At 51.8% G+C, this 25633-nt stretch overlaps 2 protein-coding genes across 4 annotated transcripts in view; one reads left to right on the top strand and one right to left on the bottom strand.

Moving 5' to 3' along the window:
* IMPDH1 (inosine monophosphate dehydrogenase 1) overlaps nt 1-25633 on the bottom strand; it is a 69934-nt gene that overhangs the window by 43759 nt on the left and 542 nt on the right. For 2 of the 3 annotated variants that reach the window (XM_060246063.1, XM_060246061.1), the window contains exon 1: nt 93-144. The exons of the other annotated variant lie outside the window; for it this stretch is intronic. In XM_060246063.1, the coding sequence (XP_060102046.1) occupies nt 93-115 (23 nt within the window). In that variant the 5' untranslated portion in view covers nt 116-144. Of the gene's footprint in view, nt 1-92; nt 145-25633 lie in introns of those variants that run through there. 3 annotated transcript variants of the gene reach the window in all.
* On the top strand, nt 114-25630 carry LOC132575844 (basic proline-rich protein-like). Its single transcript, XM_060244530.1, has 3 exons — nt 114-540; nt 7329-7483; nt 25082-25630. Exons 1-3 carry the CDS (start codon nt 114-116, stop codon nt 25628-25630), a joined length of 1131 nt encoding a protein of 376 aa, XP_060100513.1.

The following is a 25633-nucleotide window of genomic DNA, read 5'->3' as shown; positions in this document are numbered from 1 at the left end:
CAGCCGCCTCCGCCGCCCGGCTCCTCCTCCTCCTCCTCCCCGCTGGGCTGGGCGCTCCTCCGGCCCTTCCCGCCCGCCCCGGTTCGGCCTACCTGAGCGGCTCCCCCTCGCCCATGGCGCCGGCGGCACCGCACCGCCCGGCCCGGCCCAGGCTCCCTGCCTCGCGCGCCCTGCTGGACGCCTCCTGCCTCCCGCGCCACGCAGCCGAAGGGGGTCGAGCAGCGCAGCCTCCGCGCCTCCCTCCCCTCTGCTCTGCTCTGCTCTCCCTGCAGCAGGCCCGGGAAGGGCGGTCTCTGCGTGCTGCCGCCGCCAGGCGCGCCCCCGAGCGCCCCGCCGCCGCCTCGCAGCAGGAGCAGCAGGAGGGCCGCGCTTGGGCCGCTTCCAGCCGGGGAGGAGGACGGCCGGCCGGCCGCGGCAGCCCCGCTCTGCTGACTCCGAGGCGCGGCGAGGACGGGAGCTGCCCCAGGGGGCCACTGGCTTCCCCCGCCCCGCCAGCCAGCCAAAGGCCCAGGCGCCTTGCAAGAGGCCCGCCGCCACCCGGCAGGACGCAGCAAGCAGCTGCAAGCGCCTCCCCCCCCTCCCCTCCCCTGCCGGGATGCGGCCGCTCTGGCCCGCCGAGCGGAAACCCCCCCCCCCTCCTCCTGAGCAGGTCTCTTCGGTCCCTCACTTGCCAGATCTGGGGAATCCCCCCCCCCCGCCATGCACAGAGACAAAAGGAAAGGAGAGGTCCCCTGTGCAAGCACCAGTCGCTTCCCACTCTGGGGTGACGCTGCTTTCACGTTTTCACGGCAGACTTTTGACGGGGTGGTTTGCCATTGCCTTCCCCAGTCATCCACACTTCCCCCCCAGCAAGCTGGGGACTTCTTTTACCGACCTCGGAAGGATGGAAGGCAGAGTCAACCTCGAGCCGGCTACCTGAAAACCCAGCTTCCACCGGGATTGAACTCAGGTCCTGAGCAGAAGTACTGCTGAAGTACTGCTGCTTTAGCACTCTGCGCCACGGGGGCAAAACCAGATGGCAAACGACAGCAGTGGCCCCCTCTCTCCCACCTCTTTTCCTCCAAAGCTGCAAGCCGCCCCCCCCCCCCCCGTAACAAAATCACCCTGCCCAGCATTTGAGCCACACACCTCTGCTCCCCCCCCCCAAGCCAAAGACAGCAATATCCCCATTTCACTGAGCCACAGGTTGAGGGTGGGGGCTTCAGGCAGAGCTTCCAAAACCCCCATGCGGAAAACAAGGCCGGCCAGCTTCAAGAGGGGATTGGGAAAACGTGTGGAGCAGAGGTCCAGCAGGGGATCTTACTCACAGCATATTGTTGGAACTCTCTGTCTGGGGCAAGTGAAGCTCTGTATTCTAGGTGCTTGTGGGGGCAACAAGGCGAGAGCTTCTCCTGTCCTGACCCTACTGGTGAACCTCCTGATGGCACCTGGGTTTTTTGGCCACTGTGTGACACAGAGTGTTGGACTGGATGGGCCACTGGCCTGATCCAACATGGCTTCTCTTATGTTCTTATGTGACACAGAGTGTTGGACTGGATGGGCCACTGGCCTGATCCAACAGGGCTTCTCAGATGTTCTTCTGTGACACAGTGTTGGACTGGATGGGCCACTGGCCTGATCCAACATGGCTTCTCTTATGTTCTTATGTGACACAGAGTGTTGGACTGGATGGGCCACTGGCCTGATCCAACAGGGCTTCTCAGATGTTCTTCTGTGACACAGAGTGTTGGACTGGATGGGCCACTGGCCTGATCCAACATGGCTTCTCTTATGTTCTTATGTGACACAGAGTGTTGGACTGGATGGTCCACTGGCCTGATCCAACAGGGCTTCTCTTATGTTCTTATGTGACACAGAGTGTTGGACTGGATGGGCCATTGACCTGATCCAACAGGGCTTCTCTTATGTTCTTATGTGACACAGAGTGTTGGACTGGAGGGGCCACTGGCCTGATCCAACATGGCTTCTCTTATATTCTTCTGTGACACAGAGTGTTGGACTGGAGGGGCCACTGGCCTGATCCAACAGGGCTTCTCTTATGTTCTTCTGTGACACAGAGTGTTGGACTGGAGGGGCCACTGGCCTGATCCAACAGGGCTTCTCTTATGTTCTTCTGTGACACAGAGTGTTGGACTGGAGGGGCCACTGGCCTGATCAAACAGGGCTTCTCTTATGTTCTTATGTGACACAGAGTGTTGGACTGGATGGGCCACTGGCCTGATCCAACAGGGCTTCTCTTATGTTCTTATGTGACACAGAGTGTTGGACTGGAGGGGCCACTGGCCTGATCCAACAGGGCTTCTCTTATGTTCTTCTGTGACACAGAGTGTTGGACTGGAGGGGCCACTGGCCTGATCCAACAGGGCTTCTCTTATGTTCTTATGTGACACAGAGTGTTGGACTGGATGGGCCACTGGCCTGATCCAACAGGGCTTCTCTTATGTTCTTATGTGACACAGAGTGTTGGACTGGAGGGGCCACTGGCCTGATCCAACAGGGCTTCTCTTATGTTCTTATGTGACACAGAGTGTTGGACTGGAGGGGCCACTGGCCTGATCCAACAGGGCTTCTCTTATGTTCTTATGTGACACAGAGTGTTGGACTGGAGGGGCCACTGGCCTGATCCAACAGGGCTTCTCTTATATTCTTATGTGACACAGAGTGTTGGACTGGATGGGCCACTGGCCTGATTCAACAGGGCTTCTCTTATGTTCTTATGTGACACAGAGTGTTGGACTGGAGGGGCCACTGGCCTGATTCAACAGGGCTTCTCTTATGTTCTTATGTGACACAGAGTGTTGGACTGGAGGGGCCACTGGCCTGATCCAACAGGGCTTCTCTTATGTTCTTATGTGACACAGAGTGTTGGACTGGAGGGGCCACTGGCCTGATTCAACAGGGCTTCTCTTATGTTCTTATGTGACACAGAGTGTTGGACTGGAGGGGCCACTGGCCTGATTCAACAGGGCTTCTCTTTTGTCCTTATGTGACACAAAGTGTTGGACTGGATGGCCCTTTGGCCTGATCCAACAGGGCTTCTCTTATGTTCTTATGTGACACAGAGTGTTGGACTGGAGGGGCCACTGGCCTGATCCAACACGGCTTCTCTTGTGTTCTTATGTGACACAGAGTGTTGGACTGGAGGGGCCACTGGCCTGATCCAACAGGGCTTCTCTTATGTTCTTATGTGACACAAAGTGTTGGACTGGATGGGCCTTTGGCCTGATCCAACAGGGCTTCTCTTATGTTCTTATGTGACACAGAGTGTTGGACTGGATGGGCCTTTGGCCTGATCTAATATGGCTTCTCTTATGTTCTTATGTGTCACAGAGTGTTGGACTGGAGGGGCCACTGGCCTGATCCAACATGGCTTCTCTTATGTTCTTCTGTGACACAGAGTGTTGGACTGGATGGGCCACTGGCCTGATCCAACATGGCTTCTCTTCTGTTCTTATGTGACACAGAGAGTTGGACTGGAGGGGCCACTGGCCTGATTCAACATGGCTTCTCTTGTGTTCTTAAGGTGGGGCTTCTGGGTGGCAAGTCAATGTCCCAAAGTCTCCAGGAAAGACAAGTAGAGCTGGCTGCCCCCCAGGCAGCGGAGAGGATGAGACTGCGCACTTTTGGCTGGCAGAGCAGCAAGAGTTAGAGGAGCCACCGGCAGCACAGAAGACTTTCAAAGACATCAAGGCCAGGAATTCAGGCTGAGTCCTGGACAAGAAGAACCCGCAGATTTCCTGCCTCTGACTGATTTCTGGAGGAAAAGGCTTCCCAGAAACTGGCAAAGGCAGCTGGCATCCAGGCAGGAGAGCTGGCAGGGCGGAGGTTTCCCCCAGGCTCTAGGGCAGACTGATTGCCTGGGAGACATTCAGGAAAGGTCAGCAGAAGGTAATTGGCTCACCTGGCTGCTTGAAAGTAATTAGATTTTGCACTCAGAAAGACCTGCCTGTTTTACTGGAATTGCCTTGAGGGGGCAAGATGGGCACCCTCTGGCAATGGGTCACCAGGCAGACGCCTCATCAGGGAATTGGTCTCCCCCTGAAGGTTTTGGCCACTCATTAGCACAGCCTGAGGAGGGCCTTGGCCTCACCTGCTCCAAAGCAGGGCACTGCTCAGAGACAAATTTAGGCAGGGTGGAATCAGGGCACACAGCACACTTCCAGGTAGGAAGGGGGTCCTTAGTAACTCCCCCCCCCCCACACCCATCACTAAAGATGAAATAGATATGGGACTATTTTTTTCTCTAATGCAGTCCTACGAGGACATGCATTGTCCGTTCATACACACTAAGCACACTTTCCATGCACTTTGCAGCTGGTCTTTACAGTGAAATGGCAAAATCTACTTGCAAACAGTTGCTGAAGTGGATTGAAACTGCGTTATTTAGCATGTGTGAAAGCACTCATAGTACAACAATAATGTAATTTTTACCCTAATTGTCTTGATTCACTATGTACAGCAGACAGTTTCAGAGGGGCAGCCATGTTGGCCTATAGGAGAAGAGCCAGATTCGACTCCAGGAGTTCCTCAGAGACCAACGAGATTCTGGTGTGAGTGTGTGAACTTTTGATAGTTGATGATCCAATCATTAGATACCAACAAAGGGAGTGGAAAGTAGTCACTATAGTGCCATAGTTATTCCAGCATAGCTCTTTTGTTAGTGAAAACCCAACTGAAAACACACGTGGCTAGCCCCAACTATATACACAGAAACTCCACCCAAAACACACCTCCAGCAATAAACAACCCAATAGAAAAACAGACTCTTGGAACCATCGTTTGCATGGGCTTCATACAAATGGATATTACCTGATTGGCTGGCTCAGCAAGGGCAGCCACTCTGAGGGTAGCCACAAGGACTCTATCAAACAATGAGCATTCAAATAGATATTACCTGACTGGCTGGCTCAGCAAGGGTAGCCACAAGGACTCTTATCAAACAATGGGCTTCATTCAAATGGATATTACCTGACTGGCTGGCTCAGCAAGGGCGGCCACTCTGAGGGTAGCCACAAGGACTCCATCAAACAATGGGCTTCATGCAAATAGATAGTACCTGATTGGCTGGCTCAGCAAGGGCAGCCACTGAGGGTAGCCACAAGGACTCCATCAAACAATGGGCTTCATGCAAATGGATATTACCTGACTGGCTGGCTCAACAAGAGCAGCCACTCTGAGGGTAGCCGCAAGGACTCTCTCAAACAAAGAGTCCCAGTACACTACAGGGAGCTTTGATTCTTGAAAGCTAATCCCACTTAGATTGTGTTTAAGGTGCTAATCAACTTGAATCTGGCTGTTCTTACACCAGAGTTACACCAGGAGATACATTTTTCAGTCAACTATTGAGGCCTGCTGATGGCTAGATGGATTGATCTTTCTGTTCCCCCTTCCATTCTCCCTCCCTCCCCCCTGTTTCTTCACCCTGACCTGAACGGCCCAGCCTAGCCTAATCTCGCCAGATCTCGGAAGCTAAGCAGGGTTGGCCCTTGCCAGTAGTGGGATGATAGCCCTCCAAGGAATACCAGGGCTGTGACACAGAGGCAGGCAATAGCAAACCACCTCGGAGTGCCTCTTGCCTTGAAAATCCCATGTGGGGTCAGTGGCAACTTGATGGGGCCCTTCCTACCACCATCCTGTTTCTTCACAGACAATAGGATCAAGGGAAGGACCCCTTGGCAAAAACAAAGACAGCTAACTCTGTGTGGCTCCCAAGCCAAGCAGGACGGACTGAACTTCACAGCCTGTGCTGCTTCATGATGCTAGCTGGAAGGGTGGGGCGGGAGGGGGCTCGAATCCTGCTGCCTTCCTGGAGTTTACACCCCTGGCCCTGAGTGCCGCAGAGATGGCACCAAACTGTCTGAAGCCGAAAGCGGACAGTCTCACAAATTTATTATTGGATCCAAGCGGGCAGCCGTGTTGGTCTGAAGCAGTTGAACAAAGCAGGACTCAAGCGGCACCTTTAAGACCAACCCATTTTTATTTCGAACGTAAGCTTTTGTGTGCTCTTCAGCACACTTCATCAGACGAGGAATCCAGCAGTGAGCAAAGCCACACATAGCTGAGCAGAGCCACACAAAGCTGGTAGGCAGTGGCCCAGAATGCAACATGGTACAACGACAGAAAAGTAAAATTAACAAATTGAGCAAACCTTTGATTTTTGCATGCTCATACTACTCCGATCAAAGGTTTGCTCAATTTGTTAATTTTACTATTCTGTCATTGTACCATGTTGCATTCTGGGCCACTGCCTACCAGCTATGTGTGGCTTTGCTCACTGCTGGATTCCTCGTCTGATGAAGTGGGCTTAAGAGCACACAAAAGCTTACGTTCGAAATAAAAATGGGTTGGTCTTAAAGGTGCAACTTGACTCCTGCTTTGTTCAAATTTATTATTGTTTAGCACCCCCTCCTGGTGGGGGGCCTTGCGGGACCTCACTCGGTTCTGCAAGGCCTGCGAGACCAGACTCTTCCAGCTTGCTTTCAGCTGACCCTTGAGACTTATAACAGCAGGAGGAATCCAGGAAATATTGACGCCAGGGAAACCGGATAGTACCAAATGTTATTAGCGCCAACTGTTTTTAAATTCTTTTATTAACTGACTGATTTTATTACTAATGTGAGATTAGATTTTGTTGCTATTGTTATTTGACCAATGTTGTAAGCCGCCCTGAGCCTGCCCTGGCAGGGGGAGGGGTATAAATTTAATAAACTGAACTAAACTAAACTATTACGTTAGATTTATATCCTGCCCATTCTACAAAGACTCCAGGTGACTAACTACATAAATGACCGCCATGCTGACTTAAGGGCCCAGCGGAGAATTCGCCCTCTTTCCACACCGCCCATCCTGGTTTGGGGCTGAGCACAGATGCTGGTGTGATTTGGCTGCCTGAACCCTTGTGCCCTCTGGGCAACTCTCAGCACCATCCCCCCATGCCAATCTCAGGCCTGGAACTTCTGATGGACTTTTTGGACCAGGGGGCCTGAGGGGATCCCAAGGTGGAAAAGAAGCCTGGAATTGCTCCTCCAGACAGGAACTAAAATGGGCGCCCACACTCTTTCTGGAAGAGGGCCTCCATACTGAATGTGAAAGAGAACAGTGGCAGCACAATATATGAAATACAAAAATACAAAATATTGTGCACAAACAAACACTCTTGACTGGTGTATACATTCTGTGTCGCTTACAGACTACATAAAGGCCAAACGTATTCCAAGAGGTTTGCGTATTCAGAAACCTCCTGCTATGTTTAGTGAAGATGTGGCCTTTAAAAACAGGTGGATAGCGATACAATAAATGCTCCCTAGACCTTATGGTTCTAATTCTAGAGAAATCTTTGGAGGAGGGTAAGAAAGTGAAAGAGGAAATACTAACACTGAAGGAATCCTTAAAGAGCAAGGTTTCTAATAATACGTGGGAGCTGTACATGAAAGAGTTAGAAGGGAAAGTTAAGGCTTTTGAGAAGAAATTAAGAGAAGTTAAAGTGAGAAAATTTGCAAGGGACCAGAAGGATTATAGTGAGTCGAAGGTTTATAACTGGTGGCAAACTAATACTACTCTAAAGAAAAAAGTTTCTTGGGCAGACCAGGCAGGACGTTTCTCTGATTTAGAATCAGAGGCTGATGATTCTACCTATACTTCTGGAGAGGAGGATGATACTGATCGTTATAGACCATACAGGAACACAAGAAGCAGAAGGCTAGAATTTGTCCTTCAGAAGTCAACAAACAACGGAGGGACTCCTGTGGATCTTTATTATTGAGTCTTTGTACTCATTTTGGAAAACTCAGTGACTGTGTGGGGTCCTCCTTGGAATATTGTTTTGAGACTGTTGTTTTCTATTTATACTGTATGAATGTATGCCCACTGTTGTAGGCTGTTCATTTCATTATAATAGAACTTTGTATACACCAGTCAAGAGTGTTTGTTTGTGCACAATATTTTGTATTTTTGTATTCCATACTGAATGTGGGCTGCTGCCAAATTCACCTGCGTTTGGCAGGGGATGGTTTTTTGGGGGGTTGGTGCTTGGCCCATCCATGCATACAATTCCCTTCACCCTGGCTGGGCGCAAGTTCCAAGAGATACGCGGGGAATCACTGTCTCTTTCCTAAGGCACCTGGCAGGGTACCGCTTCCTCACTGTCCCCTTCTCTCTGATCTGGCTGACTGTCTCTGGGCCTTGAAACCACCCTGGCAGCCCTCTTTTGACACATGCCTTAGCCAAGGAATCAAAGTTTCCCAGGCTTCTGTCTGGATGCACCTGTTGCGCTTCCTGCCCTGGTTCTGCACCAGTTACACAACAGCCTGAGAACCAGAGCTGGAGAGCAGGTGTGTGGCTGCAAGCAAGGAAGTCAGAACACCTGTCTCTCCCCCCCCCCCACACCTGCCACACACACAGAGTACAGAGCTTTGAGACGCAGAGATGCTCTGCTGTGATCCATACACCCCACCTGTGGGTCATTGTGCCCCTCTCTTGCCCCCTTCTGGAGGTGGCCTGCTGGTCACTGAAGTTCAGTGGGGAAAGCGGCAATGCTGCCCCCCCTCCCCCAATCTCTGGGATAGGAAAAACCTCCCTTGCTTCTTGTCTTTCTCAGGGCTGCCAAGAGCCACGAGGGGCCACTGGGCAGCAATTCTGGGCATGACTGGGATGCGACCCCAAATAAAACAAATCCGTTGGCTTACTATTACTATGCATGCATCTAGATTGAATCACAAAATAACCCACATGTCCATCTGACTGTCCATTTATGGAAGGCATAACTCATCAGAAAATAAAACTAGGAATCTCAAAATTGGCCACCAGCTTCAGGGTGATCATGGAAGTTCCAGGGCCAAAAATGAAAGGGATCGAAAGGCCCAAATTACCTCCAGACAGCAAGCACCTTTCCCCCCTCCCCTAGCTATCTGCAATGGCATTGGAAGTTCTATTCCCACCCCCACATGTAACTGCTAAGTCAAACATTCTATTACTATGCATTTGAAGGCAAGGGCAAACCACCCTGAAAAAAGTCTGCTGTGAAAACGTGAAAGCAACGTCACCCCAAAGTTGGAAATGACTGGTGTGTGCACAGGGGGGGAAAGACTGTGGGGGGAGCATCATTTTACTACTTTGATAGACCTTGGGGAAATATTAACTTCTCCATTCTGTTCATGCTATTAACAAAGGTTATACTAGCATTAAATACATTTGAAGTCGTCCACCGGGATGGAAGAGGAGGAGCTGTGACCAAGACAGAAAAATGGGGGGGGGGGGGGTGGGTTTAGAAGTGGGGATAGATAGAGGAATGCAGATCATGGGGGGCGGGGAGCAAAAGGAATGAAAAAGTGAGGAAAAGACAACGAAGTTTTAAAAAAATTGCTCCCACTTACTAAGAGGGCTGTCCCTTTTGCAAGATCTGGCGGCACAAACAAAAACTATGGAGCTGGGGGGAACGAAAAGAAGTGGGAAATGATTGACTGGCTGATGATGAAGAAGAACACTGAACACCGAAATACTGAATCTGAAATCGAACTTGAATCGAGTGTAGCTTTAAGACCGCTGTATGATTTTAATGTTTATGTATATAATAATTGTTTAGATTTTTAACTATGAATTATGAAATGTTAATTTTAATGCTTAATTTTATATTTTATGTTAGTTTTACATGTTGTAAGCCGCCCTGAGCCACCTAGTGGGAAGGGCGGGATATAAATCTTAGATAAATAAATAAAATAAATAAAATAAAAGAAGAAGAAGATGATATTATTGGATTTATATCCCGCCCTGTACTCTGAATCCCAGAGTCTCCTCTATCTTTCCCACACAGTCTCCTCTATCTTTCCCACACACACCCAACAGACACCCTGTGAGGCGGTTGGGGCTGAGAGAGCTCTTACAGCAGCTGCCCTTTCAGGGACAACAACTTCAGGAGCTATGGCCTTGACTGTCATTTGCCCTGCCTGGTCTTGCCTGTCCCCACTGCTGGCTTGGCTGGCAGGCTGAGGAGGGTCTGGTAAGCCATCCATTTCCCTCAGCCTCCTAATAAACTTTGCAGAAGGGCCTAGCAGGCAGGATTAGAAAGACCTGCGCTCTATTGGGGCTGCAGTGCAGACCTACATTTCAACTTTAAAAAAACAACCAGAAGTGAATGTTTTCCCTGACTGGCTTCAGGGGCCCATCAGCCAATTTTTGGCCCAGGGATTTGGCCCTCCCCCTGCTGCAGCCCTGCTCTTTGGTCAGAGGGCTCTTAAGACAAAGAGGTCCAGAGCTGATCTATACGAACATCTGAAATTGCCTTCTACTGAATCAGACCCCGCTGGGTCCATCCAAGTCAGTCTTGTCTACTCAGACTGGCAGCAGCTCTCCATGGTCTCCAGCTGAGGTTTTTCACGCCTCTTTGCCTGGACCCTTTTGAGTTGGAGATGCCAGGGACTGAACCTGGGACCTTCTGCTTACCAAGCAGATGCTCTGCCACTGAGCCACACAGCCCTTTCCCATGAAGCTGCCTTGTACTGTATCAGACCCCCCTTGGTCCATCCAAAGTCTTGTCTACTCAGACTGGCAGCAGCTCTCCAGGGTCTCAAGCTGAGGTTTTTCACACCTCTTTGCCTGGACCCTTTTGAGTTGGAGATGCAGGGGATTGAACCTGGCACCTTCTGCTGCCTCTGAGCCACTGTCCCTCCCTGTCATTTCACGGTGCCAAAAAAGGCAGCCCTGGCAGCTGGCAGAGAAGGTGGCAATGGAGGGGTGGGGAGACTGCTGAAACAGCCTTGCTGTAAAAACCTCTCACTACCTGCAGTTCTAGACCACTGCAGTTTTCATAGAGGACAGAACAAGGCAACCCCCAGTTGGATCACTGCGAACTCATCCGACTCTGTGCCTCCACACCCCAAGGACCACTTTTGGGTTGGGTTCTCCGGGGGGGGGGTCAGGTCAAGCTCTCGTGCCCTCCTGGCCCAGTGACGGCAGGTGCTGCATCTTCCTTCTGCAACCCAGTTGCTGTGAGCAGCTGCAAGAAGGCCGCAGGGCTCCCAAAGGCCCGGAACAACCAGAACAGGTTTAATGACTCCCCAGGAGAGGGAACCAGCAAAACAGCCCCAGTGGCTGCCTTTGTTTTTCTGTGGGGGGTGGGGGGGAGAGGGAGAGAATGAAATTGCCGTGACCGCACCTGGGGCAGGTGGATCCGCAGAGTTCTTTTGCATCCCGCTCAGGGGTGGGGGGAGGGGGGCCAGAGGCTACTAGTAGGGTTGCCAATCCCCAGGTGAGGGCAGGAGATCTCCTGGTTTGGAGGCCCTCCCCCCGCTGCAGGGTCATCACAAGGTGGGAGGGGGGAAGGGAATGTCTGCTGGGCATGCTATTATTCCCTATGGAGACCCATTCCCATAGGGTATAATGGAGAATTGATCCGTGGGTATCGGGCTCTGTGGAGGATGGGTTTTTTTTAGGTAGAGGCACCAAATTCTCAGTATAGCATCCAGCACCTTTCACCAAAATACCCTCCAAGTTTCAAAGAGTTTGCACCAGGGGGGCCAATTCTATGAGCCCCCAAAGAAGGTGCCCCTATCTTTCATTATTTCCAATTGAGGGAAGGCATTTAAAAGGTGTGTGGACCCTTAGTGTAGGGGCCAGTTTGGTGTAGCAGTTAAGTTTGCAGACTCTTATCTGGGAGAATCAGGTTTGATTCCCCATTCCTCCACTTGCAGCTGCAGGAATGGCCTTGGGTCAGCCATAGCTCTCTTATCTGGGAGAATCAGGTTTGATTCCCCATTCCTCCACTTGCACCTGCTGGAATGGCCTTGGGTCAGCCATGGCTCTCTTATCTGGGAGAACCAGGTTTGATTCCCCACTCCTCCACTTGCAGCTGCTGGAATGGCCTTGGGTCAGCCAGAGCTCTCTTATCTGGGAGAACCGGGTTTGATTCCCCACTCCTCCACTTGCAGCTGCTGGAATGGCCTTGGCTCAGCCAGAGCTCTGTTATCTGGGAGAACTGGGTTGGATTCCCCACTCCTGCACTTGCAGCTGCTGGAATGGCCTTGGCTCAGCCAGAGCTCTGTTATCTGGGAGAACCGGGTTGGATTCCCCACTCCTCCACTTGCAGCTGCTGGAATGGCCTTGGGTCAGCCATGGCTCTCTTATCTGGGAGAATCAGGTTTGATTCCCCACTCCTCCACTTGCTCCTGCTGGAATGGCCTTGGATCAGCCACAGCTCTTGCAGGAGTTGTCCTTGAAAGGGCAGCTGCTGTGAGAGCCCTTTCACCTCACAGGGTTGTTGTGGGGGGAGAAGACATAGGAGATTGAAAGCAGCTCTGAGTCTCTGATTCAGGGAGAAGGGCGGGGTATAAATCTGCAATTCTTCTTCTTCTTAAATGTGATGGCCAGAACTCCCTTTGGAGTTCAATTCTGCTTGTGACACCCTTGCTTCTGGCTGCACCCCCAAAGTCTCCTGGCTCCACCCCCAAAGTCCCCAGACATTTCTAGAATCGGACTTGGCAACCCTGGCTACTAGCTGCAGCAGTTGGGGTGGGGTGGGGGGTGAAGAAATGCAGTTGCCTGAGACCATCTGCTGCCCAGCCAAGGAAAGGAAAGGAAAGGAAAGGCTGGGCCAGGCCAGGGGCAACGAAGGCAGAGCAGACTGGCTACATCTGGGTTGAAAGTGATCAGGAAGTGCCGGGGGAAAGTGGCGAGGCGGCAGCACTCTTGTGCACTGCTCGTCGCTCTCTTCCCCCACACTGCCCTGCATGATGATGTCCCTGGGGAGGGAGCAGCACAGGGGACTGCCGAGAGTTCCTGCTGCAAAAAACCTCCTGCATGCAAGTCTTTTTGAGTGCAAAATCTAATTGCCACCAAACAGCTCCGCTTCAAGCGAACCAGTGCTCCTGTATTTTCAGGTCAGGGTATCACTGACTCTACCTGAGAAGTCATCTTTTACTTGATTGTCTGAGATGCATTTGGAGATTCGTACTGAGTATAGTCCGTATAGTCAAAGCGACGGTATTCCCAGTAGTCATGTATGGCTGCGAGAGCTGGACCATACAGAAGGCCGAGCGCAGAAGAATAGATGCTTTCGAGCTGTGGTGCTGGAGAAGACTCCTGAGAGTCCCTTGGACTGCAAGAAGATCCAACCGGTCAGTCCTAAGGGAAATCAACCCAGACTGTTCCCTGGAAGGTCAGATGCTGAAGCTGAAGCTCAAATACTTTGCCCACCAAATGAGAAGGGAGCAGTCATTGGAGAAGCCCCTGATGCTGGGAAAGACAGAAGGCCAAAGAAGAAGGGGAGGGCAAAAGATGAGATGGCTGGACAGCATTACGGATGTCACTAACACGAATTTGAGCAGACTTCGGAGGGTGGTGGAAGACAGGAGGGCCTGGTGTGACTTGGTCCAGGGGGTCGCAAAGAGTCGGACTCGACTGTATGACTGAACAACAACAAACTGTGTATCAGTCTGTGAGTGGAGGAGTTGTTGGGAGTGCTGCTCTAAGATTGGGGAGCCCAGAGTTCAAATGTCCACTTAGCTACAAGTAGCTTGGGCCAGCCACACCTCAGCCTCAGCTTTCAGGAAAAGGGACGGAGGAGTATTCCTTTCATAGCAAATGACATGGTTACTCTGATTGTCTCTGTGAAGGAGTTCAGGAGAGGTTTTTCCTCTCCTCTAACAAAGTCCTCTTTCTTTGCCAGGCTTGCCCAATCGCACAGGTGCCCCAGAGCAAAACCTCTATTTTCTCCATTGGCTGAAGCTCCTCCCTTTGAGTAGACGTGAGATGCCACCATGCTCCCCCCCCCCCTGACATTTGCCAGACATGTGTCTGAAGTGGCTCAAAGTCCAAAGTGAAGAAGTCTGAAAGGAAAATGAGTCCCCAGCTTGCTGGGGGGAAAGTGTAGGTGACTGGGGAAGGCAATGGCAAACCACCCTGTAAAAAGTCTGCCGTGAAAACGTGAAAGCAACGTCACCCCAGAGTCAGAAAGCACTGGGGTTTGCAAAGGGGACCTTTCCTTTTCCTTGGGGACCAGCAGGCTTTGAATTCAGCAGGAGCTCACAGAAGCACAGGTCCCCCTCAGCCCTTTCCCCCCCTCCTCCTCCCCACCTCGTCCATTGAATAGGAGGTGCAGCTGCATAATAATGTCTGCATGAGCTCCACCACCTATTTTTCTACCAAAACAGCCCCTGGGGACCAGGGCCACTTCCCACAGGCAAGCAGCAGAACGGAACATCTGGGCAGATTCCAAAGCGCTCCCTTTGATCGCTCCCCCAGGACTCCTTCAGAGGGCTCAGGCGCCTTGTTCCATGGTGACCTCCTCTGGCCTGCTACTGGGGCCAGCCTGCCTTGCCAGTCTGCTTGCCCCCCCCCAACAGATCTTCTTCAGTGGCCAGAACTTGGCCCAACCCCCCTGCCTGGCAGCCCACAGATTCAGCACTGATTGGCCAAGGCACCTGAAGGGGCTGCTGTGGAAATGGGTGACAGGGGCACACACACACCCCTTGGGGAATGGGCAGCCTGAGGAGGTCTGGAAGGCCCTGGTAGTTCTGGCCTGCTACAACACGCACAAAGCAAACTTGCTCAGGAGAGCATTTCCATAAATGGGACAGGGCTGTAGCATAAGATGCTTTTATAACAGGATCGCAGATGGTTCCACTGTTTAGTGTATGCATGATCTTGCTCTTGCCACATTCTTTTCTACTTTATAGTGCCATATTTGCAAGGTTTATCACCCATATGTGTTTTTAATTGTCTGCATATTGCATTCTATTACAAACAGTATTCCATTATTCAAAAGAGAGGGAAAGGAGAGAAAATAGAGAAAAGAGAGAGGGTGAGAAAAAAGACAATGAGATATTCATAAAAATGCAAAGGTTGCAAGTTCTTACAGAGGATGTGTACTCCTGCCTGGTGAGAATGGGTTCAGCATATGTAATGAGATAAGAAAGCAATATCCCTGTTAAGTCCTGGATGTATGTTTGTTCCAAGTTTTGTAATAACTTGTAATTTAGCTATTTCCCTTTGTGCTCTGTTCCTGAAGTTCCTTTGCAATAAAACAGCTACTTTGAGGTCACTCATTGTATGTAGTCCACATACACCCAGACAACATGGAATGCTGTTTGTAATAGAATGTAATATATAGAAATAGATTTTTTCAGACCCAGCACCTCTAAGAACAACATATCGGTATGGTATTTAGAGCAACATATAGTGATTGTCATCTCCACACTTGAGGGGAGGAAGAGGGGCATCATAAAATAAACTTTCCCACAATTAGAAAATATTCTCTTACACACTTATCTCCTATTTTGACATATTTATTGCTTCAACTGTTGTTTCCCCTGAATTGGATCCATAGAGCTGTTGACGTTGCACACTTGGCTTGTTGTCCCTCCTTTGTCTTAGAATGTTTACATCATGTTATATGCTAATTCATTCCCCCCCCAGGTCTGCCTATAAATCCAGATGCTTTTCTCCCATTTCATTGTATCTGAAGAAGTGTGTAAGTTACACACATCTGCCTCCCCTCAAGCATGAAGGTGACAATCACTATATGTTGTTCTTGTAACACACGAAAGCTCTTATATTGAATAAAACTTTGTTGGTCTTAAAGGTGCAGCTGGACTCTTGCTTCGTTCTACAGTGAGAGCTACTCAGCAGTGGAATCTGCTATGGAGGGAGGTGGTGAGCTCCCCCTCACTGAAGCAGCAGCTGGACAAACCCTTGTCAGGCATGCTCTAGGCCAGGGGTGTTCAAATTTGCTTAATGTAAGAGCACATAGAATAAACATCAGGTATTTGAGAGCCACAAGACATGAATGCAGCTGGACTTGCTCTGGCCCACCAGGTTCCAAGATGCTGACCACACCCCCATCTGATTCACTGTGCAATTATGTATTACTGCATGTACAGAGAGGGGGGAGAGAGAGCATCAGGCAAGAATAAAAGCAGCCTTGAGCTGCTGGCACAACATCTTATTTATTTCAATTTCTAATTGATCTTTGAAAGTAATAAAGTGAACTACTCGATCGCAAAGCATGGAGGCACACCATCCACCAGGCTGTCTCTTCCTTTGAGAACACACGCATAGCTGGTCTTGAGGACAAAAGGAGATTGAGGAAGAATCGCACTGCTACAGCACCAACCCCAAATCAGACTTTTCCCTGCAGCCGCTGTGGCCGGACCTGCCTGTCCCACATTGGTCTTGTCAGCCACCAGCGAGCCTGCAGCAAACGTGGACTATTGCACCCTTCTTAAATCTTCGTTCGCGAAGCCAAGCCGAGAGAGAGAGAGAGAGAGAGAGGTAACTAGAATTATTTGTTTCCTGATTTTTTTCTTGAAAGTGATATATATGATATATTGAAAGTGATATATATGAAGAAAGTACTTCTTCACGCAAAGGGTGATTAACACATGGAATTCACTGCCACAGGAGGTGGTGGCGGTTACAAGCATAGCCAGCTTTAAGCCAGTTTGGAGAGCCAGTTTGGTGTAGTGGTTAAGTGTGCGGACTCTTATCTGGGAGAACCGGGTTTGATTCCCCACTCCTCCACTTGCACCTGCTGGAATGGCCTTGGGTCAGCCATAGTTATCACAGAGGTTGTCCTTGAAAGGGCAGCTGATGTGAGAGCCCTCTCCAGCCCCACCCACCTCACAGGGTGTTTGTTGTGGGGGAGGAAGGTAAAGGAGATTGTGAGCCGCTCTGAGACTCTTCGGAGTGGAGGGCGGGATATAAATCCAATATCTTCTTCTTCATCTTAAGAAGGGATTAGATAAAAATATGGAGCAGAGGTCCATCAGTGGCTATTAGTCACAGTATATATGTATGTGTGTGTGTATGTATGTATGTATGTATGTATGTATATGTGCATGTATACACACACACACACACATATATTGGCCACTGTGTGACACAGAGTATTGGACTGGATGGGCCATTGGCCTGATTCAACATGGCTTCTCTTATGTTCTTATAGCTCCCTCAATTGGAAACAAATGAAAAATAGAGAGAAAGAGGAAGGAAGGAAGGAAGGAAGGAAGGAAGGAAGGAAGGAAGGAAGGAAGGAAGGAAGGAAGGAAGGAAGGAAGGAAGGAAGGAAGGAAGGAAGGAAGGAAGGAACTTTAACTGTAAATGCATTCTTCAAGGTGCTGGCTGGCTTGATTTGGAGAAGGGATTTAAAGAGACAAATGCTGGCTGACAGTGTGATGGGGGCTTCAAGAGACGCACAATAAGTGTGAAAGGGCCACATGCGGCTCCCGAGCTGTAGTTTGGCCCCCCCTGCTGTAGGAAGATCCTGCATTGAGCAGGGGGTTGGACTAGATGATCTGTATGGCCCCTTCCAGCTCTGGGCTTGCAGCATTCTATGCTCTGCATTCCGTCTGCCTACGGTCTCTGTGCTGAAGCATAATGGGTAGTGAAAGGGGGGGGGCATCAGGGGAGAAACTGGAAGGAAATACTGCCGGAGTGTTACTGTTGTAAACATGTTTGTATTTTGAGCAAAGAATAATATCATTTATTGGCTTTGCCCATGTCCTTGATAACGTGTACAGTTCCTGGCAGTATGGCATTCATGGCCCAGCCAGACAAAGCGAAGTTTATGTCAGATGGGGCCCCCGTAACCAGTGAGTGCTGCTCTAGGGAGCCTTTGGGGCTGCCCAGGGAAGGTGCTGAGACACCTGGACGGTGTCACCTGCCAGGCCGGTGTCCCTCGCTGACCCTTCTGTTGTTGCTGCCGCTGCATATCAGAGTCTGACTGTTCTCCAGCTTTAGGTTTTATGGGCTGACAGAATGGAGTGTTGATTGAATTTTGAACTCATGCGTTGCATTGGGGAGCTGAGAGAAGCAGAGAGGAAATCCTCCCCACCCAGGGAAAAGGGCTGAGGCCAGGATGCCCCGGTGGGCTGGGGCCCTTTCGCTGATACTTCCTGAACCAGAACTCCTCCTCCCAAATTCTGATCTGTTTCTGACCAGGGCTGGCACAGACACTCCATGAAATTGCTGAGCAGTCGGGTTAGAATGGATAAAAGGAAGTCCTTCTTCACCCAAAGGGGGATTAACACGTGGAATTCACTGCCGCAGGAGATGGCGGCGGCTGCACAGCTTCAGGAGGGGATTGGATAAGCATACGGAGCAGAGATCCATCAGTGGCTCTTAGCCACAGTGTATTGCTGGAATACTCAGTCTGGGGCAGGGATGCTCTGTATTCTTGGTGCTTGGGGGGGGGGGATAGTGGGAGGGCTTCTAGTATGCTGGCCCCACTGGTGGACCTCCCGATGGCCCCTGAGTTTTGCCTATTGTGTGACACAGAGTGTTGGACTGGATGGATCATTGACCTCATCCAAGATGGCTTCTCTTATGTTCTTATAGAATCATAGAGTTGGAAGGGACCTCCAGGGTCATCTAGTCCAACCTCCTGCACAATGCAGGAAACTCACAAACCCCTCCCCCTAAATTCACAGGATCCTCATTGCTGTCAGCTGGCCATCTAGCCTCTGTTGAAAAACCTCCAAGGAAGGAGAGCCCACCACCTCCCCAGGAGGGAGCCTGTTCCACTGAGGAATCGCTCTAACGGTCAGGAAGTTCTTCCTCATGTTGAGCCGGAAACTCTTTTGATTTAATTTCAACCCAATGTCTGGGGCAGTGATGCTTTGTCTTCTTTGTGCTTGGGGGGGACAGTGGGAGGGCTTCTGGTGTCCTGGCCCCACTGATGGACCTCCTGATGGCACCTGGGTTTTTTGGCCACTGTATGACACAGCGCGTTGGACTGGAGGGGCCATTGGCCTGATCCAAAAGGGCTTCTCTTATGTTCTTTCATCATAGAATCATAGTGTTGGAAGGGACCTCTAGGGTCATCTAGTCCAACCCCCTGCACAATGCAGGAAACTCACAAACCCCTCCCCCTAAATTCACAGGATCCTCATTGCTGTCAGATGGCCATCTAGCTTCTGTTGAAAAACCTCCAAAAAAGGAGAGTCCACCACCTCCCGAGGAGGAAGCCTGTTCCACTGAGGAATTGCTCTAACGGTCAGGAAGTTCTTCCTAATGTTGAGTCGGAAACTCTTTTGATTCAATTTCAACCCATTGGTTCTGGTCCTACCTTCCGGGGCCACAGGAAACAATTCCACACCATCCTCTGTATGACAGCCCTTCAAGGACTTGAAGATGGTGATCCTATCCCCTCTCAGCTGCCTCCTCTCCAGGCTAAACATTCCCAGCTCCTTTAACCTTTCCTCACAGGACTTGGACTCCAGACCCCTCACTGTCTTTGCTGCCCTCCTCTGGACCCGTTCCAGCTTGTCTATGTCCTTCTTAAAATGTGGTGCCCAAAACTGAACACAAGGCTCCAGGTGAGTATTCATGTCACACCTGGAGCAAGGCAGAGTGGTCTCACCTCAGCTCTCTTCTGTCTCAGAATAACTGGCAGGGGTGAGCCCACCCACCCCTCTCCAAGCAGCCCCACGGCAGGAGGTTTTGAGGGAGGGGCTGAGCCCTGTTGCGAGTGTGCTGGCAGCCCCACCCCTGCGCTGGCCAAGCGGGATCAGCCCCGTCTCCAGGAGAGCCCAATTAGCAGGGACTGGCGGAGCTTAGCGGTCCCACGTCACCGCTGCTGTATATCCGGCTGGTGCAGCAGAAATAGCCCAGCGAGACTAGGCAGCTTTGGTGACCCAGGAGGTGTGCTAAGCAGGGACTTGCTCCGCACACGCAGCCCTTCCTTCTGCAGGGGGGGGTGGGTGGCGTGAGAAGGGCAGCCTCTGGAAAGACACACCGTTGCAAAAAGGCAGAGCCCAGCAACACCTGCCAGGCCAAGTGAATTGGAGGCCGCAGGGGAACAGCTTCCCTCAGTCACTGCTCAGGTACCTCTGAAGAAGCGACAGCAGCCACTTGGTGGGCGTGGGGAAGCTCCTGCCCCATCACAAATTTGGTTCGTCTTGCAGTTGCTCCTGGACTCTGGCTCTTTTCTGGTGCTGCAGACAGACTCACTTGCCACCAGGGCTTCTTTTGTAGCAGGAGCTCCTTTGCCTATTAGGTCACACCCCCTTGATGTAGCCAATCCTGAAGCTGACAGCAGGCCCTGCACTAAGAGCCCTCTAAGCTCTTGGAGGATTGCCTACATCAGGGGGGTGTGGCCTAATAGGCAAAGGCGCTCCTGCTACAGAAGAAGCCCTGCGTGCAACCTAGGCAGGACCACACTGCTGCTATGGGCAGGGGGTGGGTGGGTGGGCTGGTGTGATGACCTGGGGAGGGGGAGGGAAAATTCAGGGGGTAATTGGTTTTCTTGTTCTTTTTTCCCCCTGAAGATTTCCCTCCCACCAAACTGGGGAAATTGGGAGTCTACTGGGCAAAAAAGTCCTGTGATTCCCCTTCTTTCTTCCCTCTCTCTCCTTCATTTTCTCTTCACCACAGGAACCCCTGCAGGGCTGGGTGTGTGTACCTGGCTCCAGTTCCCCCAGAGAGCTTCCCTCATGCAAGTGGGGATTCGAACCTGGCTCTCCCAGATCCCCACCTGACACTTTAAGCACTGCACCAACATGCAAGGTTTTACTCAAAATATGTAGATTATCTTGCAAAAAAAATTATTAACGATACAGTGGTAGACAATGAAAATCCCTATGTATAGGGGAGACAACGCACAACATTTCCAAGGTTTTAAAAATTTAAATATAACTCTCAGCAACAGTTAATATGTTATAATATGGCTCAATAAAAAATGGTAAAGGTAGTCCCCTGTGCAAGCCTCAGTCATTTCTGACTCTGGAGTGACGGCGCATCATGATCTTTTCATGGCAGACTTTTTACAGGGTGGTTTGCCTTTGCCTTCCCCAGTCCTCTACACTTCCCCCACAGTAGCTGGGGACTCATTTTACTGACCTCGGAAGGATGGAAGGCTGAGTCAACCTGGAGCCAGCTACCTGAACCAGCTTCCGCCGGGATCGAACTCAGGTCATGAGCAGAGAGTTCAGACTGCAGTACTGCAGCTTTGCCATTCTGCGCCACGGGGCTGCTCATATGGCTCAATGGGAACATATTATTAAAGAGTTCAGTGTTTTTGATATTATAAATTATAAATATTCGCCATATATGCTGGTAGGTCTACAATACTCTTTCTATTGTTTACCGCAGAATTTGTTTTCTCTGCCTTTGTCTTCTATTTTTTCCTACCTCTCAGATGGCAGAAATGTAAGATCCACATCCTAGCCTGGAATCCTTCAGTTTGCAACTTGCATTGGATGCACTTGCGATTGGGGGGGTGGGGAGATATTCATACTTGAATTCCATATATACATATTAAATAGTACCATGTTATAAGCTAAAATAATTTGATGCATTTTATGTTTGGTGTAGTGGTTAAGACTCTTATCTGGGAGAACCGGGTTTGATTCCCCACTCCTCCACTTGCACCTGCTAGCATGGACTTGGGTCAGCCAGAGCTCTGGAAGAGGTTGTCCTTGAAAGGGCAGCTGCTGTGAGAGCCCTCTCAGCCCCACCCACCTCACAGGGGGGGTCTGTTGTGGGGGGGAAGGGAAAGGAGATTGTAGGCCACTCTGAGACTCTGTCCTTGAAAACGCAGCTTCTGGGAGAGCCCTCTAAGCCCCACCCACCTCACAGGGTGTCTGTTGTGGCGGTGGGGGGGGGGGGAGATAAAGGAGATTGTGAGCTGCTCTGAGACTCTTCGGAGTGGAGGGCAGGATATAAATCCAATATCTTCTTCTTCTAAAAACGGTGGATTAGACAGGGAAGTAAGTATTGCATTTATTTCTATTCTCCCCCAAATTTCCATTCCTTCCCAAAGGGGGTGGGTGGGTTCCAGTGGCTTCCAGATTCCCCATGGTTTCCCCTCTCTACTCTGTCCATGTGCAGCTCTTGAAACTGTTCTCTTTCCTTACGCATGCATGTTCCTGATTTCTTTGTGCATTGCACTATCTGGACTTGCTCACGTTGTACATCTGACTTATTTGGAAACTGCATCTTGTAAATCTGGTACTTTGAAAGGGACATTCAAACTCTGGAGGTTCCTGGGATGTGCTCAGCAATGAAGCAGAGACTCTGAAACCACATCCACAGTGAGGCTTTTCTCTGCCTTGTGGGAAAACTTCTCCACAAGAACACCTCCCCCCTTACTGGTCTTTTCCCAGGGTTCCTCCTCCCCCAAGCTCTTTCTGCAAACTGCTTCAGTCAATCTTTTTCATTTTTTTTTTTGGAGGAGGGACACCATCCAAGTGCATTCTGACACCATCTGAAAGAAATTGTGTGCATTTTCACATCATGGCCCCACTCACATTGGGGCCGTTTCCATGGGCTTGGGCCCTCTTGGGCGGCCTTTCCCCACCAGCTGTTTTCTAACATGCCGCCAAAGGGCTTAAAGATGGTCATTGTTACCGCACTATAATGATCTATCACAGCATAGCGATTTCCATGTAACATTTTGGTTCCTCTGAATTCCTATTTTTCTAAAATGAAGTCTCTAGCCTAGTCCTTTTGGTTGTGACAATAAAAGGGAGAAAGTGCTGACTGATTTTGTTTCAATTGCTTGGAAAGGAAAAGGGTCTGCAGAAGGGATAGAAAGAAACTCGGTGTTGATACTAACACACTCCAGTGACCTCCAACCTGTCTCAGATTATACAACCATTCCTTCCTGGGTACAGAGAAAATGGGGTGGGGGGGAAGGATAGAGGTTTACAAGATTATGCATGGTATGGAGAAAGTAGAGAAAGAAGGAAGTCCTTCTTCACCCAAAGGGTGATTAACATGTGGAATTCACTGCCACAGGAGGTGGTGGTGGCTACAAGCATGGCCAGCTTCAAGAGGGGATTGGATAAAAATATGGAGCACAGGTCCATCAGTGGCTGTTAGCCACAGCATATTATTGGAACTGTCTGGGGCAGTGATGTTCTGTATTCTTATGTTTGGTGGAGGGCACAGTGGAAGGGCTTCTAGCCTCACTGGTGGACTTCCTGATTGCACTTGGGTTGGGGTTTTTTTGGCCACAGTGTGACACAGAGTGTTGGTCTGGATGGGCCATTGGCCTGGTCCAACATGGCTTCTCTTCTGTTCTTATGTGACACAGAGTGTTGGACTGGATGGGCCATTGGCCTGATCCAACAGAGCTTCTCTTATGTTCTTATGTGACACAGAGTGTTGGACTGGATGCGCCATTGGCCTGATGCAACATGGCTTCTCTTCTGTTCTTATGTGACACAGAGTGTTGGACTGGATGGGCCATTGGCCTGATCCAACATGGCTTCTCTTATGTTCCTATGTGACACAGAGTGTTGGACTGGATGTGCCATTGGCCTGATCCAACATGGCTTCCCTTATGTTCTTATGTGACACAGAGTGTTGGACTGGATGGGCCATTGGCCTGATCCAACAGGGCTTCTCTTATGTGACACAGAGTGTTGGAGTGGATGGGCCATTGGCCTGATCCAACATGGCTTCTCTTCTAAAGGAAGCCTTTTTGGATCAGGCCAATGGCCCATCCAGTCCAACACTCTGTGTCACATAAGAACATAAGAGAAGCCCTGTTGGATCAGGCCAATGGCCCCTCCAGTCCAACACTCTGTGTCACACAAGAACTGAAGAGAAGCCATGTTGCATCAGGCCAGTGGCCCATCCAGTCCAACACTCTGTGTCACATAAGAACAGAAGAGAAGCCATGTTGGACCACACACACAGTGTGGCTAATAGCCCCTGATGGACCTCTGCTCCATATTTTTATCCAATCCCCTCTTGAAGCTGGCTATTCTTGTAGACTCCACCACGTCCTGTGTCTGTGAATTCCACGTGTTAATCCCCCTTTGGGTGAAGAAGGCCTTCCTTTTATCCTTTCTGACTCGACTGCTCAGCAATTTCATGGAGTGCTCAGGAGGACTCGATTTCCGAGGCGCCCCCGGGTGTGCTCCTGCGTTGAGCCTCAGCAGGGCGGATTGGGCCCGGGCGTGACCCGGATGAGAGGGCCCCTTCCTCCCTCCCTCCCTCTCTGCCTGCAGCTGCTCTGCCCGTCGGGGGAGCGGCTGCCAAAATCATATTAAGCTTTTAAAAGGCCTTACGTAAGAGCTCAGTCACTTAGCCAGCGGAGGCGGCTCACCAGCCTTTGCCCGCCGGCACGCTCTAGCCAGGCCAGCAGCCCCCTCGGCAGCATCCCCCGTTCCAGCTGAGCCTCAGCCTCGCCGGGGGAGCCAGCTTGGTGGGGCGGAGCCAGGTTCGAATCCCGCCTCTGCCACGGAAGGCGGCTGGGTGACCTCGGGCCCGTCCCGCCCCTCCGTCTCCCCTGCCTCGCAGGCTTGCGGGGAGGAGGAACTGGAGGAGAGGAGAAAAGGCTGCCGGTTGCCCACACCCGGGTCCCCGCGGCCGCGTGGGGAGGAAGGTGGGGGAGAAACACACCCACGACCCAGCCCTCCATCTCCTGGCGGTGTCCCAGCCCGGCCCTGCAGCCCCGCCCCCCAGCCAGGCCGCCTCCTCCTCCAGAAGAAGAACCTCGGAGAGGCCTGCTGCGGCTGCCCCCTCCCCACCATCACCCCCGCCGGCGAGATCTCGTCCCTGCCGGCAGCTAACGGAGGGGGGCCAAGGGCAGCCCCGTCGTCTCTGCTAGTCAGAGGGGAAAGTCCCTTCTTGCCTCTGCCCGGGGGGGGGGGGCTGTGCCCTGAAGAAAGCAAGGGGCCCCCGCCTGCGCCCCCACTGGGCCCAAGGGACCCCCCTTCTGCCCGCCCCCGCCTGCTTTGGGAAATTGAGCCCTCGGCTCCCTCGAGTAACCGACTGTGGGTGTCTCTCCCCCCCCCCCCACGCCCTCCCGGGTGGCTTCTCCTCACACAGCTGGGGCGGGGGGGGGCGGGTTGTGTGTGGCTTTTCTGGCCCCAGCCAAGGTTCTGGGCAGGAGGCATTTGTGAAGGGGAGGGATTGGTGAATTCCCTGCACTGTGCAGGGGGTGGACTAGATGACCCTGGGGGGTGCCTTCCAACTCTAGGATTCCAGAGCTGAGCAGCTGGGGCTGTGCCAGGCGGCCGCCGCCTCCCCTCCCCTCCCTCTCCAGGCGGCTGACGAGAGCGACAACAGGAGGCTCCAAAGCGCAGCCCCAGAAGCGCATCTTCCCGCCCCCAGCCTTCCCTTTCCTTCCCGCCCCCTTTAGCAAACCCAGAAGAAGAGTCCCAACCGGCCAAGGAGCCCGCCCAGGCAGCCCCCAGGACGCCGCCCCCACCCCGCTCCTGAGACCTCCCGCAGCAGCCCCGGCGAGGGGGGAGAAGGAAACCTGAGGCAGGCCTGTCCCGCCCGCTCCCGCTCCCACCCCCGGCCTCTGCTCTCGTCCGCCCGGCCTGCCTGCCAAGGCGGCGGCGCACCTGGCCCAGCCCTGCCCTGCCCAGTGCCCGCGGGACCTGCTCGCCTCTCCCCTGCCTGCGCCAGCCTCCCCCGGGAGGAGAAGCTGCGATGGAAACTGCCGAGCAGGCAGAAGCCGCTCCGAGCGCCTCCTGGCAACTGGGCTGGCCCCCCCTCGGCCAGAGACCCCTCCCCCGGGAAGCCCGCCCGGCCTCCCCGACCTTGCGGCCCCTGCTGCTGCGCCTGGCCAGGGGGGCTCCAAGCCTCCCCCCCCCCGCAGTGCAGAGCGCACAGCCCTCCACGGGAGCGGCCCCAGCGGCGCCAGAGAACGGCCCTCTCTCTAAACCACTTGCGAGTCTTCTGATGC

This window comes from Heteronotia binoei, chromosome 8 (genome assembly GCF_032191835.1).
Source record: "Heteronotia binoei isolate CCM8104 ecotype False Entrance Well chromosome 8, APGP_CSIRO_Hbin_v1, whole genome shotgun sequence".
NCBI classification, from domain to species: Eukaryota; Metazoa; Chordata; class Lepidosauria; order Squamata; family Gekkonidae; genus Heteronotia; species Heteronotia binoei.
This window is presented reverse-complemented; position numbering and strand designations above follow the sequence as displayed.